General features: G+C 43.6%; 2 protein-coding genes across 2 annotated transcripts in view; one reads left to right on the top strand and one right to left on the bottom strand.

Moving 5' to 3' along the window:
- The window catches only part of SEC23B (SEC23 homolog B, COPII coat complex component), a 36,513-nt gene extending 34,670 nt beyond the window's left edge, over positions 1 to 1,843 (bottom strand). The window contains exon 1 of the mRNA XM_040351205.1: positions 1,713 to 1,843. The gene's annotated coding sequence lies outside the window, so the exon portion shown is untranslated. The remainder of the gene's footprint in view (positions 1 to 1,712) is intronic.
- Positions 1,844 to 8,049: 6,206 nt separating this feature from the next.
- On the top strand, positions 8,050 to 19,844 carry RBBP9 (RB binding protein 9, serine hydrolase). Its single transcript, XM_040351204.1, has 5 exons — positions 8,050 to 8,228; positions 8,304 to 8,346; positions 8,943 to 9,048; positions 15,074 to 15,159; positions 19,565 to 19,844. The coding sequence occupies exons 1-5, from the start codon at positions 8,100 to 8,102 to the stop codon at positions 19,789 to 19,791; spliced, it is 591 nt and encodes a 196-aa protein (XP_040207138.1). The 5' UTR covers positions 8,050 to 8,099; the 3' UTR covers positions 19,792 to 19,844.
- Positions 19,845 to 23,500: the final 3,656 nt, after the last annotated feature.

Genomic DNA, 23,500 nt, shown 5'->3' with positions numbered 1-23,500 from the left:
GACTTTAGCACGTTTGTACAAAAAAATCTCAGTACATTCAGAGACTTGACAAATTTCATTCAAGAAAAAGAAGAACTTCAAAATTGTGTTTGCTTTGAACATCTGATTTCAAAATAAACGGACTTCCCAAACAGATACCACATACATTGTTCCAAACTAAGTTTGAGAAAAATGTCTACTCTTCTTCTTTCCAATCTTATGTGTGTGATCAAAAATGAACATCAATTTGATCACACTTTAAAAAAAAAAAAAAAAAAACACGTACATCACATTTACAGGCCTTCGATATTCCTTTTACCAAATTTGCACAGAAACCGCACATGCTAAACAGAACTTGCACTGCCCAAAAAAATATATAATAATAACTGCAAAACAAATTTGCACCGTGTACAGTTTTAGGGTTGCACCGCATCAGTGTGAACCGGGGCTCAAGCAGCTTAGAACACTGGGGCGTGTTTAACGTTCATTCACATACGTGCAATCTCAGGTGCCGATCTCATTCGATGTCTGTGCAGTGCGAGTTCAGCCATACAGTTGTACGGCTGAACTCGCATTGGATTCGCATGAAAATAGTGCAGGACATTTTTTTTCCTCCGCACTAGAATCGTATCGCATGGGTGTTCTCACCCATTCCATCCGATTCATGTGCGCGTTCACAGTTCGCACTGCGATTTGTGACCCGATCTGCGGGTGTCATTAACAATGTATAGACACTCGCAGAGGTTCAGAGGGCAGTGTGAACTCCCTGCGGGAGAGACGCGATGCGGGAACCAGCGCTGTAATCATGCAATAAGCCGGGTTCACAATAGTGCGATGCGGGAACCCTGCGAATCCACATGCGGGTTCCCCGCATCGCACCCGACTCGCACGGCAGTTCACACTGCCATATGCGACTGCTGGGGAGTGCCATACAACATTAATGACACCCCCATTTCAGCTTGCATATCGCACTGCGAACTGACAGTTCGGACATGCATAGGTGTGAACACCCATGCTATCCGATTCTGGTGCGGACCAAAAAAAGGGTCCTGTGGGTGTTTGGTCCGAATGCGATGTGATATCAGCCTTACTTTCTGTATGGCTGAAATCGCATTGCATGGACATCGCATATGATTTTCACTGCAGTGCAAATCACATGCAATATCGCACTAGTGTGAACCAAGCCTTTCACATATGTGAATCTAGGTTTGGTTGAATAGCCAGAATTATTCTGGCCAATGGAAATCCATAAACGTGTAAGCGATACGCGGCTTTAGGTGCGTTATTTCGGCAGTGCCGGAGTTCTGGCATTCAGGGGAGCTGAGCAAACGCTCATCAAGGCATAAATGATTAGAATATTGAAGGAAACATTTCTACCATTGTATGGTCAGCATACACCCTGATCTTACCATCCCTCTACAATAGCCTTATAGATCCACCAATCAATCAGCAGTGTGAGGAGCGAGTACAATCTATTCCATGGAAATCCTATCAGGAAACCCCACACAGCTTAGTGGTGTGTACAGATATGTGTATACATCTCTCATTCAGCCCCCTCATAGTACTCTACACACCCCAACACCGCCTCCCTCATAGTACTATATACACACTGTACACAGACTCCCCCTACAGATATATATATATATGTATATATAAATACACACACTGTACACAGACACTATATGTATATAAAGGTACACTGCACACAGCCCCTTCCCAGCTCTTCCCCTCACCTCTCTCTCGGTGCCCGGCTCTCCCACACCTCGGCTCTCGGTATCCGGGTGTAAATTCCGGTCCACACAAGTACAGCTCAGCAATAGGCCGGCTACACCACGTTACGTCAGCGAAAAGAGGCCGGCCTTCCCACCCAGCCACGTCGTTCCCTCCAGCCAATGAAAGCGAACGCCGGCCATGATTCCCCCCACGTCACTTTCCACGTCTGACGCTGTGATAGTTTCCGCCCCTCAGGGAAGACACCGGTCCAGCCGGTTTCTAGTCATGTTAGTTCTGTACAGCCGAGCTAGGAGACCTTTTGCCCTGAGTTTCTGTGACGCTGCAGGTCCCAGCCTGAGGGAACACAATAGTAAAATAAAGTCCTTCTCTATAAATAGGTGATATATATTCATTTCTCTATAATATTACTATACTAATATTATAATTTCTTTATTAATAGGATTTATGGCCCGGATTCAGAAAGACTTACGACGGGCGTATCTGTAGATATGCCGTCGTAAGTCCGAATCCGCGCCGTCGCAACTTTAAGCGTATGCTCAAACTGAGATACGCTTAAATGTTGCTAAGATACGACCGGCGTAAGTCTCCTACGCCGTCGTATCTTAACTGCATATTTACGCTGGCCGCTAGGGGCGAGTACGCTGATTTACGCCTAGAATATGTAAATCAGCTAGATACGCTAATTCACGAACGTACACCCGGCCGTCGCAGTAAAGATACGCCGTTTACGTAAGGCTTTTTCCGGCGTAAAGTTACCCCTGCTATATGAGGCGCAGCCAATGTTATGTATAGACGTCGGGCCAGTGTCGAATTTTCCGTTGATTACGTCGTTTGCGTAAGTCGTTCGCGAATAGGGCTGGGTGTAAATTACGTTCACGTCGAAAGCATTGGCTTTTTGCGGGTTAATTTGGAGCATGCGCACTGGGATACTTTCACGGACGGTGCATGCGCCGTTCGTAAAAAGCGTCATTTACGTGAGGTCACGATTTTGCATACAACACGCCCACATCTTACAGATTTGAATTAGGCGGGCTTACGCCGGCCAATTTACGCTACGCCGCCGCAAGTTTGCTTTGTGAATACTGCACTTGCCTGTCAAAGTTGCGGAGGTGTAGCGTAAATAGGATACGTTACGCCCGCACACAAATACGCGCTCCCTACGTGAATCTGGGCCACTATATTTATTTGAAAAAATATAAGCGCTAGACAGCGCTTGCTATTACCATCAATACTTATAAAATGACAATATATATAACTGTATTTGCATTTGAGTCCATCTGATCATCCCCCACAGCTACTACCCTTTGTTCCACTTGACCCTCCCTTCCAACGAGCAGGGCCCTCTGATCCCTCCTGTATTGAATTGTATTGTGACTGTACTGTCTTCCCTGATGTAAAGCGCTGCGCAAACTGTTGGCGCTATATAAATCCTGTATAATAATAATAATAATAATAAATATGTGCTCATTCCAAAAACAATTAACATTTTTGTGGAATCCGAATACATAAAAAAAAGTGTCAATAGGGAATGCATAAAGCAGAATCCAGCAGGCGCTACAGAGTATAAAAGAGAAGTGCGTCTAAGTGTAGCAATATGGTTACATTTAGAGGCGGTTCACACTACCGCGACCTGGGTTGCGACTTGTGTCGCCCCAAGTCGCGCGACATGACAAATTACATGAAAGTGAATGAGAGCCGTCTTACTCTGCATTCACATCTAGGCGTTTTGTACCGCGATTGTCCGCCTAGATGTGCCCCTAGATTGTCCCCCTATGGAGATGGTTCCCATCTCCTATGCCGAAAGCCGCCTGAAAAAAAGGTCTGGGACTTTTTTTCAGGTGGCAGGCGGCAGGCGTTCGGCGTGGAGATGTGAACCATCTCCATAGAGGGCAATGTTAAATCATCCCTCTGGCGTGTCGGGGCGGCAGCGGCGTCACACTACAGGCGACAAAACGCCTAGGTGTGAATGGGCTCTTAATGTACACTACTGAAGTCGCTCCAACTTCAGAAAAGGTTCCTGTACTACTTCAATCCGACTTCTAGGCGACTTGTAGGCAACTTGTACCATTGATTTCAATGTAAGTCGCCTCCAAGTTGGATCCCCTGTCTTACCTGAAGCAACTTTACAGGAAGAGAAACTAGTTTTCTCAGGCAAACCGCTCCCTCCCACAGAGCTGATTATTGTTTGATTGGCCACTGCAAAGTTGCCTGTCCTGGAGTCGCGTTGTAAGTCGCCCCAAGTCGCGCTGAAGTGGCCTCGCAAAGTCGCGCCCAGAGTCGTGTTGCCCCTGTGTGAGCCAGCACTTAAAAGGGTTTGTAAAGGAATTTTTTTTTTTATCTCAATAGCTTCCTTTACCTTAATGCAGTGCTGTTTTCATGTCCGACTCCTCATTGTTCGTTTTTGCTCTCAAGTTGCTGTAATTCTTCTCTGATCTCCACACTTCCTGGTTGTTTCCTGATGACCACAGTACTGGGAGCTTTCTCTCTGTGGTCACTAATCAAGGAGGTGTGATTACTGTGTGTCTAAAACCCCTCATCACCAATCAGTTTCGTTTTCCAAACCATCACTGCCCTGTATTGGCTCTGTACAGCAGAGGCAGGAAACAACATGCAAAAACGAAACTAGAAACTGCAGGTACATTATATAATTGATTTTTATCTATTTTTAAATTTTTAATAATTTTTAAAAGGAATCAGTTAACTATTATGTCTCTATACCCTGTAAACAGTCATTTCAGCAAAACATTTTTTTCCTTTACAACTCCTTTATTGAAGGTACAACATTTAGCAACTCACATAGTTGATGATTAAAAGAGGCAGATCTAATATGCAGGCATCCGGAGTAAAGCTGTCCACATAGACCGTCCTCCGCACCGCCATCAACGTCATCCCTTCCACTCTGCACTCCATGAGCGCTTCAAGCCTCGTTTTCGTATCGCTCTACTGCAGAGTAGTCTTCCCAGTCACGATTACAGACTGACAGCAGTGAGGACAACGGTCTATGTGGACAGCTTTCCCCCGGATGCCTGCATACTAAAGCCTCATAGACACAATCGGATTTTCATTGTAAAAAGCGTAGGACTTTTGTCCGAAGGGCGTTGGCCAGGAACTTGTATTGCATACAAACTGCAAAGAATTGTCGGCCAACAAACAGGAAACGTTATGGTTTTTTTCAGCTCTTTAGCGCCACCCTTTGGGCAACTTCTGCTAATGTTGTGTTATGGTTAGCATTGCTTCTGAGAATGCGTGTTTGTACTTTTGGAGTTTTGTCCGAAGGACTTGTGTACACACGATTGGATAATCCGACATCACACATTTGTTGGCGGATAATTTTAAAGCCTGCTATCCAACATTTGTTGGTGGAAAATCCAACAACAATTGTCCGATGGAGCTTACAAACGGTCTGATTTTCCGACAACAGCCTGTCGTCACACAATTCCCATTGGATAATCCGATCGTGTGTACGAGGCTTTAGATGTGTCTCTTTTAATCATCAACTACGTGAGTTTCTAAATGTTGTACCTTCATTAAATGTAAACATATTGCTACACTTTTGCCGCGTATACAGACGATCGGAAATTCCGACAACAAATGTTCGATGTGACATTTTGTCTGAAATTCCGACCGTGTGTATGCTCCATCGGCAGGGCCGCCATCAGGAATTATGGGGCCCCTTACACAGCTTCAGGCATGGGCCCCCTGGAGCAGAGAACCGGGGGGGGGGGGGGTTGAGAAGCGGGGGGGGCCTTTACAAAAAAAAATGAAGAAATAAAGTAAAATATATATTAAAAAAAAGGGGGGTAGCCATCCGGGGCCTTGGGGACCTCTGGGCCCTTTAATAAAAAGAAAAAAAAATATGTTTATATATATATATATATATATATATATATATATATATTTTTTTTTTAAAAAAGGGCCCTGGGGACCTCTGGGCCCTTTAATAAAATATATATATAAATGTAGGTATATATATAAAAAATAAATTACAAAAAAGGGGGTTGCCATGCGGGACCTCTGGGCCCTTTAATAAAAAAAAAATATATATATATAAAAAAAAACATTTATAAAAAAAAAAAGGGGGGGTTGCCATCCAAGGCCCTGCGGACCTCTGGGCCCTTTAATAAAAAAAAATATATATAAACAAAAATAAAAAAAATAAACATTTATAAAAAAAAATAAATAAAAAAAAAAGGGGGTTTGCCACATGGGGCCCTGGGGACATCTGAGCCCTTTAATAAAAATATATATATATATATATATATAAAAAAATAATATAAAACAAATTACATTTGTTTATAAAAAAAAGGGGGGTTGCCATCCAGGGCCCTGGGGACCTCTGGGCCCTTTAATAATAATAATAATATTATATATATATTGATATATATATATATAATATTATTATTATTATTATTATTATTATTATATATAATAAATAAAAAATAAAATAAATATATAAAAAAGAAGATATTTTTTTATAAAAAAAAGGGGGGGTTGTCATCTGGGGCCCTGGGGATCTCCGGGCCCCCTGACGATCGCCGGGCCCCTTAAAAAAAAAATTGTCCCTTTAATAAAAAATAAAATAAAACTATATTAAAAAATATATTTATTTTTTATAAAAAATAAATAAAAAAAAGGGGGGGTTGCCATCTGGGACCCCTCGTAGTGTTGTACGTCACCTTGTTCTTGATGTTTGGAATTTCTGACAACATTTGTGTGACCGTGTGTATGCAACACAAGTTTGAGCCAACATTCTGTCGGAAAAAAAATCCACGGTTTTGTTGTCGGAATTTCCGATCGTGTGTACGCGGCATTAGCCATTCACAATGAATGACACGGCCAATAAAGCATTTCTGTCAAAGCACCCCAATGGACTTCATCACATTGGGTGTTATTTACAAAAGGCAAACCCACTTTGCACTGCAAGTACACTTGAAAGTGCAATCGATGTTGATCGCTGTAGATCTGAGGGGAAGCTCTGAAATGAGGGGAAGCTCTGCTGATTTTATCATCCAATCATGTACAAGCTAAAACGCTGTTTTTTTTTTTTTTTTCCTTGCATGTCACCCTCGGATCTACAGTGACTGCACTTCCAAGTACACTTGTAGTGCAAAGTGGATTTGCCTTTTGTAAATAACCCCCATTGTCTTGTGTAATGCACGTCGATCGGCAAGGTGTGTTAGACCCCTTTCACACTGGGGTGTTTTTTAGACTTTAGACTTAAAAATTTGTTTAGTTTCGTTTCTTTTCCGTCCTGTTGATTCGTAATCATTCGTAATTTTGCTAAATGTGATTTTTCGTGTTCGGACTAATTCCGCAAGCGTCATTTTTCGTTGAATCGGAATGATTGGTATTAATGTAAGCCTTATTTTTAGTTGATTTATAATTCGTACTTTCGGTAGAGTACATTGTTTTTCGTTGATTCGTAACTTTTTTTTGGTTCGTTGAATCGTAATTTTCCGTGTCTCTCTCACAATGGCGTTATTTGTAACGATTCGAAATCTCGTATTTTACGTTTGTTTTTGACATGCGGTTATAGCCTCCGCCCCTGTACAATATTTTGAGGGGGAGTTCAGCACAGTGAGGGAGGAGCAGAGAGCAGAGCAGAGAGTGTTATGCCGCGTACACACGACCATTTTTAATGGTCTAGAAAAAAACGAAGTTTTTTTCAACTCGATTATTGTTAACCCGGCCTTGCCTACACACGTTCGTGAAAAAAAATGCTCTAGCAAAGCGCGGTGACGTACAACACGTACGACGGCACTATAAAGGGGTAGTTCCATTCGGATGGCGCCACCCTTGGGACTGCTTTTGCTGATTTTGTGTTAGTAAAAGACAATTCGCGCTTTTCTGTCTGTTACAGCGTGATGAATGTGCTATCTCCATTACGAACGCTAGTTTTACCAGAATGAGAGCTCCCGTCTCATAACTTGCTTCTGAGCATGTGCGCCGTTAAAGCCCACACACAACCATTTTTTACAACGTTAAATGCGACGTGAACATTTAGAGCATGTTCTAAATTTTTAATGCCTATTTTTTATGTCGTGAAAAATGCTCTGAAGCCCACACACGATCGTTTTTAATGACATTAAATAAAAATGTCATTTTTACATCACGAAAAACGGTCATGTGTAAGCGTTATTGTTGGATGTGTGGTTGGGATCACAACAAGTCGACTTGCTGTTGAATTAGGCCACATTAACACAACAACGAATTATGCCGAAGGCATTCTGGCTTTTTTTTTTTTTACCGCAAAAGAGCTTGAAAGACGTGTAAAAGTGTTCTAAACATTCACTTGAATATCTGCAGGAAAAACTACATTTCCCATGGTGCATCTCTCTTAAGCCATGCATTTCCTGTAGTATTTCCACAAGCTGTAGTCGTGTGTAATGAATGTGACAATGTCTGAAGACCTGTCTATGGATTGTCCCGTAAAAGCTGTGATAGTCCCAGGAAACGGAGGAGGGAATGTAGCATCCTGCATCTGGTATGGATGGACAAAAAAGAGACTAGAAAAGGTAAAATGAATTATATAGTGTGGGGTGTGAGGTAAAACACAGGCACAGGCTTCATCTCATTCCTGTATCTTGCAGATTCCAAATTTCAAGTGCTTGCTTCAAAACATGCCTGATCCATGTAAGTATATTATTTTATTTCATTTGCAAAGCAAATTCTATTACATGGTGCTGTTTTTAAGAAATACAAAAGATTGTAAACATATATTTTTTGTAATTTACTGTATTGAACAGAGCTGAGTTACCATGACCCTTTAGAGCAGATTCTCCGCTCTAATGCATCCTAAAAGTGTTCTATTGAGGTCAGGACTCTGTGCAGGCCAGTCAAATTCCTGCACTCCAAACCTGTTCATCTATGTCTTTATGGACCTGGCTTTCAATCAAATCCAATGACGCGGGGGGCAGGGCCCGAGTCCTACATTCAGCATTCAGCGTCTATGGATGACTTGGGAGCGCGCGGTAACCCCCCGGGAGAGCGCTTCTCCTAGGGGGTTATATGATGCAGAGAGGAGCTGCGGAGGGTCCCCAAAAGTCGAGGATCAGGGCCACTCTGTGCAAAATGAGCTGCACAGTGGAGGTAAGAATGAAATGTTTGTTATTTAAAAAAAAAATATATAATCTGTGTATACGGTATATATAAAAAAATGTGATACCGTTTCCCGACCCCTGTTAATTTTTATTTTAGCTTGATGTGTATATATTTTTCTCTCAACCCAGTTACAGCACGAGAATCAATATGGCTTCCATTCATGGAATCAGAACTACAGTGTGATAAAAGTACAATAATTATTGGACACAGCTCTGGAGCAGCTGCAGCCATGAGGTATGGAGAACTGTATACATGCATTTTTGTGTATTGCGGCATTTTGCATTAGCCAGCCCATTCAAAATGAATAAGCTGTCAACCAGTGATGGCTGGTGGTATATTTCTTGGGGGGGACCCCTGTCGGTCGGTCGGACAGGCACTCCCCTCCCGGTCGGTCACTAGCCCTGACCCTATCTAGGTCACGGGCTTCCTCCAGGTGGCCGGCTTTACCCTGCGTCTCCTTCTTCCTAGACTTCATGGCGTCTTACCCCGCATTTCCTCCCTTCTCCTCCTTGGCAGCCAATAGGATCGCTTCTCCTCTCAGCCAATTGGATCTCAGGACCCGCTTTCTGAGCCAGGATTGGCTGGGAGAATAATCAGGGAAATAAAAGCAAAAATTATTTCGCTATTGTCACACAACTGGGTGGGCGCAGGGCGCAGTGCCCACCCTTTTTTTAAGCCAATTAGAGCCTCTGGCTCTAATCGCGTGCTTCTCAAAACAAAACAAAAACCCATTGGAAGCCATGCGTCCTGCATGTAGATAAGGGGACAGGCATATGGATTAGGGGGACACCACTCACACATTTTATTATATCTCTTCATGTGACAACACTGAAGAAATGACACTTTGCTACAATGTTGTGTAGTGAGTGTACAGCTTGTATGACAGTGTAAATTTGCTGTCCTCTCAAAATAACTCAACACACAGCCATTGATATCTAAACCACTGGCAACAAAAGTGAGTACACCCCTAAGTGAAAATGTCCAAATTGGACCCAATTAGCCATTTTCCCTCCCCTGGTGTCATGTGACTTTTTTTTTTTTTAACAGTAGAAGTTTTTTTATTTTTCATTGACATACTGACAAGTAACAAAAACAATGACAGTCGAAAAAGGTTTACATTCAATCATGTGACTTGTTAGTGTTACAAGGTCTCAGATGTGAATGGGGAGCAGGTGTGTTAAATTTGGTGTTATCGCTCTCACTCTCTCATACTGGTTACTGGAAGTTCAACATGACACCTCATGGCAAAGAACTCTCTGAGGATCTAAAAAAAAAAAAGAATTGTTGCTGTAGATCATGGGTCTTCAAACTATGGCCCTCCAGTTGTTCAGGAACTACAATTCCCATAATGCCTAGTCATGTCTGTAAATGTCAGAGTTTTAAAATGCCTCATGGGATGTGTAGTTCTGCAACAGCTGGAGGGCCGTAGTTTGAGGATCCCTGCTCTACATTAAGATGGATTAGGCTGTAAGAAGATTGTCAAGACCCTGAAACTGAGCTGCAGCACAGTGGCCAAGACCATACAGCGGTTTAACAGGACAGGATCCACTCAGAACAGGCCTCACCATGGTCAACCAAAGAAGTTGAAAAGTTGAGTGCTCAGTGTCATATTCAGAGGTTGTCTTTGGGAAATAGACGTATGAGTGCTGCCAGCATTGCTTCAGAGGTTGAAGGGGTGGGGGGGTCAGCCTGTCAGTGCTCAGATCATACGCCACAATCTGCATGGCTGTCATCCCAGAAGGAATCCTCTTAAGATGATGCACAAAGCCTGCAAACAGTTTGCTGAAGACCAGCGGACTAAGGACATGGATTACTGGAACCAAAGACAAGTGTGTCTTACCTACAGTCAAGCATGGTGGTGGGAGTGTCATGGTCTGGGGCTGTATGAGTGCTGCTGGCACTGGGGAGCAGGTCATTGAGGGAACCATGAATGCCAACATGTACTGTGACATACTGAAGCAGAGCATGATCCCATCCCTTTGGATACTGGGCCTTGAGCAGTATTCCAACATAACGACCCCAAACACACCTCCAAGACAACCACTTCTTCCACATCTTTATAAGTTGAGAAACGCAAATGGCAATCTAGTCTCCCATCCCCAGGAAGTTATGAAAATCTTCACTTCCTTCTACAAAGACCTCTTATCGAGCCCCCAATCACACCCCTCCCCTGATTCACTAAAATGGTTAGAAAAAATCCGCCTCCCCACCCTTACAGATGAACAAATAGCTATTTTGAACGAACCATGCTCGGACTTAGAAATAGTAGATATCATAAAATCCCTAAAAACGTCAACTGCCCCAGGCCCAGATGGTTTCTCAACCACTTACTATAAAAAATTTGCTACCCTCCTTGTCCCCAACCTTACCAGATTATTTAATCATGTTTTGACGGGAGGACAATTTCCAGATGACATGCTATTAGCCAATTTGTCTTTGATTCCCAAGCCCCAAAAGGATCATTCCTTACCTCAAAATTTTCGCCCTATATCCGTTCTGAACAATGACCTTAAACTATTTGGGAAACTTCTAGCCAATAGATTAGCCTCGGTCATTACCTCCCTTATTGGGGCGGATCAATCTGGCTTTATCCCGAGCAGACAATTAACGGACAATATTAGGCTCGCAGCTAACATAATACAGGATGCAAACCTCTTCTCCCTCCCGGTCTGTCTATTAAGCCTAGATATACATAAGGCCTTCGATTGCGTAAACTGGTCATATTTAAATCACCTCCTTCCCAAGTTTGGGATTTCTGAAAAATGTATTCATGGATTTAACGCCTTATATCATGCCCCTCAGACCAGGATAAAAATTCCAGGACATAATTCTGACTTTTTTCCCCTCAGCAGGGGCACTAGACAGGGGTGTCCCCTTTCCCCCCTTTTATTCGCTCTAGCAATCGAACCCCTTGCCCAAGCAATCAGACAAAACGATTTAATAAAAGGATATCGAAAAGGCACAGACCAATTTAAAATAAATTTATATGCTGACGACGCCCTACTCTTCATAACGGATCCCTTAGTATCAATACCCAATCTTCTATCGGAATTAGACTACTTCCACAAACTCTCAGGTTTATCTATCAACATTAAAAAATGCTCAGCCTTACCAATTAACCACCCCCCAGACCTCCTCTCCCTCATGCAGAGGAGTTTTAACTTTACATGGTCTACCACCACACTTAAATATTTGGGGGTTGATATCACCCCCTCCCATAAATTGTTATATAACGCAAATTACCTCCCCCTCTTCTCTCATATAAAAACACTGCTTAAAAACTGGTCCTCCTACCATATCTCCTTCCTGGGGAGGATTTGTGCTGTCAAGATGACAATCCTGCCCAAACTACTCTTCTACTTCAGAGCTCTCCCCATTAACGTACCAAAAACCCGTATAGATACACTACAGAGAGAACTGAATAAATTTATCTGGATGAATAAAAAGCCAAGGTGTAGTTACACTCTTATGCATGAAGCTCAAATCAATGGTGGCTTGGGTCTCCCACACCTCTGGTATTATTTTGTGTCAGCTAGACTCACACATATTGCTCAATGGCACTCCTCGGATAGATCCATCCCATGGCTGAGGTTTGAATCTTCAGCCCTCTCCCCATATTCTTTAAGGAATCTGTTATGGTCCAATTCCAATAAATATTTTAATGTCTCAAAAAAAAATTTAATTGTTGCCCACTCTTTGCAACTATGGAAAAGAATTAGAGAACCCCTCAACCTCTCTTCGTCGATCCCCCCTCTGTCTTCATATATAGGGGACTATAGATTCCCCCCTGCGCATCTGGACAGCTCGGGGTTCCATGAATGGATACATAGAGATTTGACAGATCTTAATTCCATGCTCTTAGATAAGAAATTCTCTTCTTTTCCCTCACTACAATCGAGATTTAACCTCCCCAGCTCTGAGACTCCCCGCTATAATCTTATTAGAAATTTCTATGCGGAACACTATTCCCTCTCCATTACATCTCCCCGCACCATCTTTGAGGACATTTGCCTCAATTCATCCAGAGATCGGGGACTGATCTCCCGTATATATAAATTCTTAAACGACATGCATCAACCCGATAAAACCGCCCCCATGCTTAGCTGGGAAAGAGATTTGGTATGTACTCTACCTATTGAAACATGGCATAAAATGATTGACAACCTTCGTAAAAGCAATATGGCCACTAACTTCAGAGAGTCTCCACTAAAGCTCTTTACCAGATGGTATTTAACACCTACAAAACTTCACAACTTTTATCCCTCGTCCTCACCAATGTGCTTCAGAGGTTGTCCTGAGGAGGGCTCTTACATTCATATATTTTGGAGCTGTGACCTTCTAAAGCCCATATGGCAGGCAGCTGTTGACAGGCTAGAATCCTCTTCAGGCTGTAATATCACTCTTTCACCCTTGACCTGCTTACTGTTCGCTGACTCCCCCAATGTCCCCCAACCTTGCAATAGATTGCTCCACTCTCTAATTGGATCAATCCAATGGATGATTGCTTGCAATTGGAAATCAAATAACCTACCATGGCCCCAGGTCATGTCCAGAATGGACGCACTCAGTCTGTCTGAACGTATCCTTCATACTCTATCGGACAGTATGCAAATATATAACGATAAATGGAAATATTGGTTGTTGCCCTAAGATGTTATATACCAGCTCATGATGCTGATTACCCATATTTCAACAACATATTTTATCTAATACTAAGGAATATCTGGTCTCCTCCCACATTCTGAAATATGCTGTTTGTCTCTGGACTTCCCTATTATAATTATATAACTCTTGCAATACACTTTTCACTTTTATCACTTATATATTGTAAGCAAAGTTACTCTGTCTTGTCATTATCTTCCAAATAAAGCTTTTGTAAATAAAAGACAACCACTTCCTTGCTAAAGAAGCTGAGGGTAAAGGTGATGGACTGGTCAGGCATGTCTCCAGACCTAAATCCTATTGAGCATCTGTGGGGCATCCTCAAAGGGAAGGTGGAGGAGCGCAAGATCTCCAACATCCACCAGCTCTGTGATGTCTTCATGGAGAAGTAGAAGAGGACTCCAGTGGCAACCTGTGAAGCTCTAGGAAACTCCATGCCCAAAAGGGTTAAAGGGTCACTTAAGGAAAAACATTTTTTCGCTGAAATGACTGTTTACAGGGTATAGAGATATAATAGTTAACTAATTCCTTTTAAAAATGATTAAAAATAGATAAAAAATCAATCATATAATGTGCCTGCAGTTTAGTTTCGTTTTTGCTGTTGTTTCCTGGTTCTCTGATGTACAGAGAGCCAATAGAGAGCAGTGATGGATTGTAAAACGAAACTGGATTGGTGCTGATGAGTTTTAGACACACAGTAATCACACCTCCTTGATTAGTCACCACCGTGAGAAATCTCCCAGTACTGTGGTTATCAGGAAACAGACAACCAGGAAGTGTCCAGAACAGAGAGGAATTACAGTAACATCAAAGCAAAAACAAACAATAAGGACATGAAACCAGGACTGCAGTAAGGTAAAGGAAGCTATTTAGCAAAAAAAAAAAAAAATTTATTTAGTGACCCTTTAAGGGTCACACAAAATATTGACACTTTGGGCCAAACTTTGGGCAAAATATTTTCACTTAGGGGTGTACTCACTTTTGTTGCCAGCGGTGTAGACATTAATGGCTGTGTGTTGAGTTATTTTAAGGGGACAGCAAATTGACACTGTTATACAAGCTGTACACTCTCTACTTTACATTGTAGCAAAGTGTAATTTCTTCAGTGTTGTCACATGAAAATATATAATAAAATATTTAAAAAAAAAATGTGTCACTTTTGTGAGATACTGTAAAATGGCTACAGCCAGGCCTAGTAGAGGGAGGTTTATGCAGCATATTTGGCAAGTACAGAATATATAAAATAATATGCAAAGATGTTTTTATTACATAATTTTGTGAGCAGACTGCAGTTCCTCTTTAAGCTGGCCATAGACAGATTGAAATTCTTGCTGAATCATCCGAATTTCAATTAATCTATGGGCAGGCTGGTTGTACTGGCAGAATACATGTGGTAGTATGCTGCCATGGATTGGAGCCAGAAAAGGAAAATTACAGTAAGTATTTGATGCAATTTTCCATTTTCTTGGCACCAACATGGCAGCATACTACCACATGTATGTTGCCATGGATTGGCACCAGTAAAGGAAAATTACAGTAAGTATTTAATAACATTTTCTGTTACAGTATATGGATTATCATTATCAATTTTCAACAGGTTTGCTGAAAAACATCCGGTTTATGCAATCATTCTTGTGTCGGCTTACACCTCTGATTTGGGAGATGATACTGAACGTGAGAGTGGTACGTTTTTATTATGCTGGGCACACAATAAAGACGTTTATTATTTTTCTAATATGAATAAGTTGGAGATTGCAGTTCCTGTCCTGTAAAATGCAGTATTTTATGCTACCCTTGTCTCTAATGCTGCACATTTATCTTTTTTTATATTTTTTAAAGTCATTTACATTATACCCTACTTCCCACCAGGGCCGCCATCAGGAATTTTGGGGCCCCTTACACAACTTCAGGAATGGGCCCCCTGGAGCAGAGAAATAGGGGGGGTTGCCACAAATGGAGATGTGGGGGGGGGGGGCGCGAATTAAGGTCAGGGGGGGGGCTTTGGGTGCTGACGAACTAAAAAAAAAGGGGGATGCCAGCCGGGGGCCTGGGGACCACTTAGGCCCCTTAGAGGTCGGGGGGGGGGGGGGGGGATGCCATCCGGGCCCCTTACAGGTGTACTGCCTGTACCCCCCTGATGGCAGCCCTGCTTCCCACTAAAGAATATTTGTATAGCAGAGCACTATATTCCATTCCAAAATTCCATTATTATTTTTTCTTATCTGTGTATGAACATTCTGTGGACATTTCCACACCTATGTGATGGTTGAATGTCCCAATTTTGCTGTGGTGAATACCGCAGAAGACGCCAGTGCTGCTTGGAAGCAGACAGGAAAGGATGACAACACAGTAGCTGAATTCAGTAAAGGCTGCAACCCTGAGAAAGGTAGTGTCTGTACATTGGTGACAGGATCACTATGATTTAGCCCAGGTTCATATTTGTGCGATCCGATTCTTGCACTGTTTTGCAACCCATTTTGATGTGTCATTAAAGTGGTTGTAAACCCTTTACTACCACTTTATGCTATAAGTAAGCCTATATTAAGGCTTACCTGTAGCTACCCAGGATACCTCCCAAACCTTCATGGTTTAGGAGATATCCCCTGTCCCCTGCATGTGTCGATGACTTGGAAGACACTCCGGGAGAGATGTCACCGGCCGGAGGGGGGTACCAGGACCACTGCAGGGGCTTCGATGTAAGGTAAGTAATTCATAATGAGCTAGTATGCTATGTATACTAGCTCATTATGCCTTTGTCTTGCAGGTTTTTTTTTTTTTTTTTATGTAGGGTTTACAACTACTTTAATTTAACATTGACACCAGTGGCAGATCGCATGAACGGAGTGCAATTTCAATGCGTTTGCTGCAACGCATATATCAGAACTGGAGCTTAAAGCTGAATTTCAGGTTTGCTTTTACTTTTCGATTGGGCCAAGTTGACCCAACAAATTACTTCCTTTTACTGATTGATGTGCCCGCTGTCAGCGCTCTATAAACTGTGGCCCAGATTCAAGAAGCACTTGCGCCCGCGCAACCATAGGTTGCGCGGCGCAAGGGCTTACTTGCTCCGGTGTAACGAGTGCTCCTGATTCAGGAACCTCGTTACACCGACTGCAGCCTAGGATGTGACAGACATAAGCCTCCTTATGCCTTCACATCCCAGGCTGCATTCTTGCGTTGGCCGCTAGGGGGCGCGGCCTTTGTGATCGGCGTATAGTATGCAAATTGCATACTACCACCGATTCACAAAAGTTGCGCGGGCCCTGCGCACGCAAGGTACGGAGTTTCCGTACGGCGACTTTAGCATAAGGCTGCTCCTGCTAATAGCAGGCGCAACCAATGCTAAAGTATAGCTGCGCTTCCCGCTCGCGACGTTCAAATTTTACGTCGTTTACGTAAGTGAACCGTGAATGGCGCTGGACGCCATTCACGTTCACTTAGAAGCAAATGACGTCCTTGCGACGTCATTTACCGCAATGCACGTCGGGAAAGTTTCCCGACGGAGCATGCGCTGTTCGCTCGGCGCGGGAGCGCGCCTAATTTAAATGATTCCCGTCCCCGGCGGGATCATTTACATTAGGCAGCCTTATGCACGGCTGATTAACATATCGCCCGCGCAATTTACGGAGCAATTGCTTCGTGAATCACGGGCAAAGCGCAATATTTGCGTGGGTGCAGAGAAACATTTTTGCTCTTTGCCCACGCAAATATTGCGCGATTCTACCTGAATCTGGGCCTGTATGTATTATCAGCTACATATAGCATGCTTTGTTTTGGCAGTGATACGGGTACTTCCTGTCTGCTGTCGGGACAAAATCAAGTTGGGACGAGTGCTTCTCAGCCATTTAAATGACAAACAGATAGCAGCGCGGGATCCTCATTAGTAAAATGCTATCTGTTTGTCTTTGAGCTCCTGTGATCTTCCCAGATCCTTTTTGGCAAGTTGCAGGACCTCTGGTATATGGAATAGCCCTGATCTACAGTACCTTGTCCCTGTGACTGTTTCCTGGGAAGCTGGACCTTGTAGTGCGCCTAATTGGTTTGTGTATTTTTCAGCCATTCATAGGAAGCTTGTATTTTATCAATGAATATAAGGCTTCCTCTGGTTGGCTGAGGTGGAGATTGTGATGTCTTCCACCTGCTTCTTTTTTTTCCTTTAAAGCGGATCTTCACGGCACCACAAACCAAAAACACAATTTCATTTTTAATATTCAAAGCAAATTCTCCCATCCATCCATCCATCCATCCATGTCTCTATCCATTATTTTGTTGAGAAATCACTTTGACAAATGACCCCCTAGCTTTTCTGACCGTGGCCGTCTTGAGAAAGTTCAAATGATTCATGTAGCATTTACTTCCTTAAATTCATCTGCCCTTATCGCAATCACCCATGCAGGCGTTTCATCAGATTAGGCAACCCATCAGAAAGTGTAACAGAAGTTTCGTCACTGTCATCTTGCTACACCCCGCACTCATCCATAGTAAGGAGACACTGAGAAGGGGGTAAGTGGACATCTTGTTACACCCACCGGAGTTTTGCATTGGTCACGTTGTATTTTTTTAACAGAGTTTATATAGTCAAATACAGTACTTACAACTCCATCTTACTGTTTAAAAGTTTTAAATTTTAAAAGCAGCGAACCTGTAAGATCAGCAGGCTTGCTGCAGCTTTTAAAATGCAACATCTAAACAGTAAGATGGAGTTGTAAGTACTGTATTTGACTATATAAACTCAGTTTACTGTTAAAAAAAAGTGTGTAAAGCAAAACGCCGGTGGATGCAACAAGATGTCTGCTTACACCCTTCTCAGTGTCTCCATACTATGGACGAGGGCATGGTGTAGAATGACGACATGTCACTTCCGTTACACTTTCTGATGGGTCGCCATATCTGACGAAACACAGGAGAGTGTGCTTAGCTGAGAAAACCCCCCTGCCTCTCCTGAAGACTCCTGGGATGTATGACATTATTTGGCTAGGTGAGAAACCAGGAAGTAACTAAAGAAATGTAAAAAAAATTAAAGTTTAAAACAAGTAAATATGATATACGTTCCTATCTATATACTTATGCTAGCAGCATGAGGATTAAAAATGATCAATGGGGTAGATTCACATACACCGCCGTAATTTGAATTCCGCACCCGCGTAGCGTTACGCCGATTCTCAAAGGCAGTTACACTGAAAGAATAGGCTTCCTCCACTGACGTAACTTGATTGCAGCGGCGTAGAATTGTGTGCAATATAACTTTGGCCGCTTCCAATGTTGTCGGCGTAGAATATGCTAATTTCCTAGATACGCCGATTCACAAATGTACGTGCGCCCGGCGTTCGTTTTTTACGTCGTTTGCATTAAGGCTTTTTCGGCGTAAGGCTGCTCCTGCTATTAGGAGGCGCAGCCAATGTTAAGTATGGACGTCGTTCCCGCTTCGAAATTTGAATTATTTACGTTGTTTGCGCAAGTCGTTCGAATAGGGCTGGACGTAATTTACATTCACGTCGAAACCAATACGTCGTTACGCCGTACTTGGAAGCAATGCACACTGGGATATGTACACGGACGGCGCATGCGGCGTTCGTAAATCACGTCAGGTCATCACATATTACCATAAAACACGCCCCCCCTTCCCCATTTGAATTACGCGCGCTTACGCCGGCCCCATTTACGCTACGCCGCCGCGACTTATGGAGCAAGTGCTTTGTGAATACTGCACTTGCTCCTGTAAGTTGCGGAGGTGTAGCGTAAAAACACCACGCCGCTGTAAATTATAGCGTAGCTACCTGAATCTACCCCAATGTTGATTGGGGGAGTAAGGTTCCACTTTAAGTAACATCCTGTCCTGGGGTGATAACACCCATTCACATCACTAGGAGCAGTGCTGCCACCCTAACTTATTTGGACTACAACCAACTCCTCATTATGTAAACCGGAAAGATTTATGCCATCAAGTGGTCTGCTCTTTATTGGAAATGGATTTATTATTCTTGCTTTTAAAACCCTTTATGTTAATTTTGGCTTAATACTTAAAATACATTTATGCTACTTTGCAAATAAATAATTATATATTTTTTTTAACCCTTCAAACATCTAGGATACTTTAATCGTCCCTGGCAGTGGGAGAAGATAAAAGCCAACTGTCGCCATATAATTCAGTTTGGTTCCACAGATGATCCATTCCTGCCATGGAGTGAGCAGCAACAAGTGGCTGATAACTTAGATGCAGAGCTGCACAAATACGATGACCGTGGCCATTTCCAGAACACAGAATTCCATGATCTGCTGAATGCAGTGAAGAAACTGATCCCAAATTCTACATAAATGCCGATTCCTTTCACCATTCTTATTTATAATAAAAAGCCATTTAAATTTGGTTGAAGATGAGCTTGAATGAGAAATTTGTTATTTTAATGGTGTGATCCGCTTTAGAAATGTGTAGAAACATTGCTTGTGTTTATACTAGTGGAGAAGGGTCTGTCCCATCCACTGCGATTCCTCTCGGTACTTGCAAAAAAAAATCCTGAAAACTTTCTATACCATGACTGTGTGAGGTCATAAACCAGGGGTGCTCAACATGTGACCCGCGGAGCCCTCTGACGTGGCCCGCGACCTCCAGATTTGTGGCCGTTTACATACACACGCCTACCTCTAATTCGATCCACAAAAAAAAAAAAAAAAAAAACAAGGGGGAATCCACCCCCTTCCATCTGGGAAGATCAGATTGGAGGGCCAATAGAGTACAGTGGGCTGTGCCCGGTCTGCTCTGCATATGCAGAGTGGACATGGGCAGAGTACAGGCCCGCTCTGCTCATTGTGGCCTGTGACCGGTTACCAAGCCCTCACTCCTCAAAAGGTTGGGCACCCCTGTCATAGACCCTTCTCCTCCCTAGCCCTGCACACAGATATGTTGTGGTTAAACTCACAAGAGATAGAGGCTGAATAAAGAGAAAGTCATCTCCGTTCAGTCTAAAGGCCCGTACACACGATCTGATTTTTCGAGGGGAATAGTGTGATGATGGGCTGATTTTCTGCCAACAAATGTGGGACAGCATGCCTTAAAATTTTACTACAAATGTGTGTTGTCGGATTATCCGATCGTGTGTACAGAAGTCCTTCAGACAAAACTCCAAAGTACAAACACGAATGCTCAGAAGCAATGCTAACCATAAGACAACATTAGCCGTTGCCAAAAGGGTGGAGCTAAGGAGCTGAAAAAACACATAGTTTGGTATTTGTTGGCCAACAATTCTTTGCCGTTTGTATGCAATACGAGTTCCTGGCCAACGCCCTTTGGACAAAAAAAGGGATTTTTAATACAGCTTACCTGTAAAATCCTTTTCTTGGAGTACATCACGGGACACAGAGCGGCATATTCATTACTAGTGGGTTATATGGAGTACCTTCAGGTGATGGACACTGGCAATCTCAAACAGGAAGTGCCCCTCCCTATATAACCCCCTCCCATGGGAGGAGTACCTCAGTTTTGTAGCAAGCAGTATGCCTCCCAAAATGGTCCCCATAAGAGGGGTGGGAGCTCTGTGTCCCGTGATGTACTCCAAGAAAAGGATTTTACAGGTAAGCTGTATTAAAAATCCCTTTTTCTTTCTCGTACATCACGGGACACAGAGCGGCATATTCATTACTAGTGGGATGTCCCAAAGCAATGCTTACAATGAGGGGAGGGAGACATCTTCCCAAGACAAAAGGATTTAATTTAGAGATATACTCAAATCATAATAAATCCAACTTAGTTGAGAAAAATAAATTTAAATTTTACTCAAAAGGGAGCCCCCAGAATCCGAGGGTCTCAAACTGCAGCCCGCAGCACTGCCTGCCCAAAGGCTGCATCAGTATTCCTTCTTACGTCCAACTGGTAGAACCTTGTAAACGTGTGGACAGAAGACCAGGTTGCCGCCTTGCAAACTTGAGCCATAGAGATCTGGTGGTGTGCTGCCCAGGAGGCGCCCATGGCCCTAGTAGAATGAGCCTTTAATGATAACGGAGGAGGCAACCCCTTCAAGCCGTAGGCCTGAGTGATTAACTGTTTAATCCACCTCGAGATGGTGGATTTTGCAGTTGCCTGCCCCTTCTTGGGCCCATCCGGTAAAATGAACAACACATCTGTTTTCCGGATCTTCTCTGTAGCTTTAAGATAGGCCTTCATGGCCCTGACAATATCCAAGGTATGCAGCAACCCTTCCTTTCTGGAAGTAGGTTTAGGAAAGAAGGATGGTAATACCAAATCCTGGTTTAGATGAAAACTGGATATAACCTTTGGTAGGAAGGAAGGATGAGGGCGGAGAACGACCCTGTCCTTATGCAAAATAAGATATGGTACCTTACAGGATAAGGCTGCCAGTTCCGATACTCTTCTGGCGGAAACTATGGCGACCAAAAATACTAACTTCCTTGTCAGTAAAACCAAAGGAATTTCAGCCAACGGCTCAAAAGGTTGTTTCTGTAAACTTGACAGAACAAGATTTAAATCCCACGGACAAAGCGGGGATTTAACTGGAGGATTAATACGTAAGACCCCTTGAATGAAGGTCTTAACCAGCGAGTGGGTGGCCAGCGGCCGCTGAAACCATACTGACAAAGCTGAAATCTGTCCTTTGATTGTGCTTAATGCCAGTCCTTTATCCACTCCGAGCTGGAGAAAACGTAATACTCTATCGATGGTAAACTTACGAGAAAGCCATAACTTGGACTCACACCAGCCTACATAGGCCTTCCAGACCCTGTAATAAATCACCCTAGAGACCGGTTTCCTGGCTCTGATTAGGGTAGAGATTACTTTCTGAGACAGACCTCTACCCCTGAGAATCAGGGATTCAGCTTCCAGGCCGTCAAATTTAGATGCCGTAAGGCAGGGTGGAGGATCGGACCTTGCGATAGCAGTACTGGCCGTAGAGGAAGAGTCCAAGGGTCTCCCACTACCATCCTAAGGATTAGTGAATACCATGCCCTTCTGGGCCATGCTGGAGCTACCAGGAAGACTGGTATGTGCTCCACCCTGATCCTGCGCAGCAGGCAGGGTAGTAACTGGAGCGGGGAAAATGCATAAAGAAGTTTGAACTGATGCCAAGGGCAAACTAACGCATCGGTTCCGCAGGCCCTGGGATCCCTTGTGCGGGACATGAACCTGTCTAGCTTCTTGTTCAGTCTCGATGCCATGATATCCACGTCCGGCACTCCCCATTTCTGGCAGAGTGTCTGAAAGACCTGTGGATGCAGAGACCACTCCCCCGGCAACAGAGTCTGGCGACTTAAGAAGTCCGCCTGTAGGTTGTCGACTCCGGGAATGAATATAGCCGATATGCAGGGCACATGGGCTTCTGCCCACAAGAAAATCAAGCTCACTTCTTTCTGAGCGGCTTGACTCTTGGTTCCCCCTTGGTGATTTATATATATGCCACCGCCGTGGCATTGTCCGATTGTATTTTCACCGGGAACCCTTGTAGTTTGGACGTCCAAGCCCTGAGGGCTAGTCGAGCAGCTCTGAGCTCCAAGATATTGATGGGCAACTGCTTCTCTGCCGCTGCCCAAGAGCCCTGGCGAGTGCAACCATCCAAAATTGCTCCCCAGCCCATCAGGCTGGCGTCTGTGGTTACTATCTTCCAGGTCACAGGACTGAAAGTCTTTCCCTTCAGGAGATTCTGAGGGTTTAACCACCAAGCTAGACTTTGCCGCACTCTTGGTGAGAGTGGCCAAGGAATTTCTAAGGCCTGAGGCCTCTTGCTCCAGGCTGACAGGATGGCTGCCTGCAGGATGCGAGTGTGGCTCTGAGCGTACGGAACCGCCTCGAATGTGGCCACCATCTTGCCTAGTAGCCGCATACATAGGCGAACAGTTGGCCTTCTCTTGCTTAGAACCATTTGTATTAGCTCTTTGATGGCCTTTAATAGGGGTAGAAACACCCTCTGTTGTTCTGTATCCAATCTCATGCCGAGATAATCCAGCTGCCTTGTGGGCAGGAATGCTGACTTGTCTCGATTTAGGACCCAGCCGAACCTCTCGAGGTACTGAACCG

This window comes from Rana temporaria, chromosome 4 (assembly GCF_905171775.1).
Source record: "Rana temporaria chromosome 4, aRanTem1.1, whole genome shotgun sequence".
Taxonomy (NCBI): Eukaryota; Metazoa; Chordata; class Amphibia; order Anura; family Ranidae; genus Rana; species Rana temporaria.
Note: the sequence above shows the minus strand (reverse complement) of the source record. Positions and strands in the feature narration are given on the sequence as shown.

Bases quoted from the DNA above. Each gene is read 5' to 3' on its own strand.
- RBBP9 (XM_040351204.1), top strand. From the start codon at position 8,100: ATGAATGTGACAATGTCTGAAGACCTGTCTATGGATTGTCCCGTAAAA. The intron at 8,229-8,303 runs GTAAAATGAATT...TGTATCTTGCAG, and splicing joins CAAAAAAGAGACTAGAAAAG to ATTCCAAATTTCAAGTGCTT. The intron at 15,160-19,564 runs GTACGTTTTTAT...TCAAACATCTAG, and splicing joins TGATACTGAACGTGAGAGTG to GATACTTTAATCGTCCCTGG.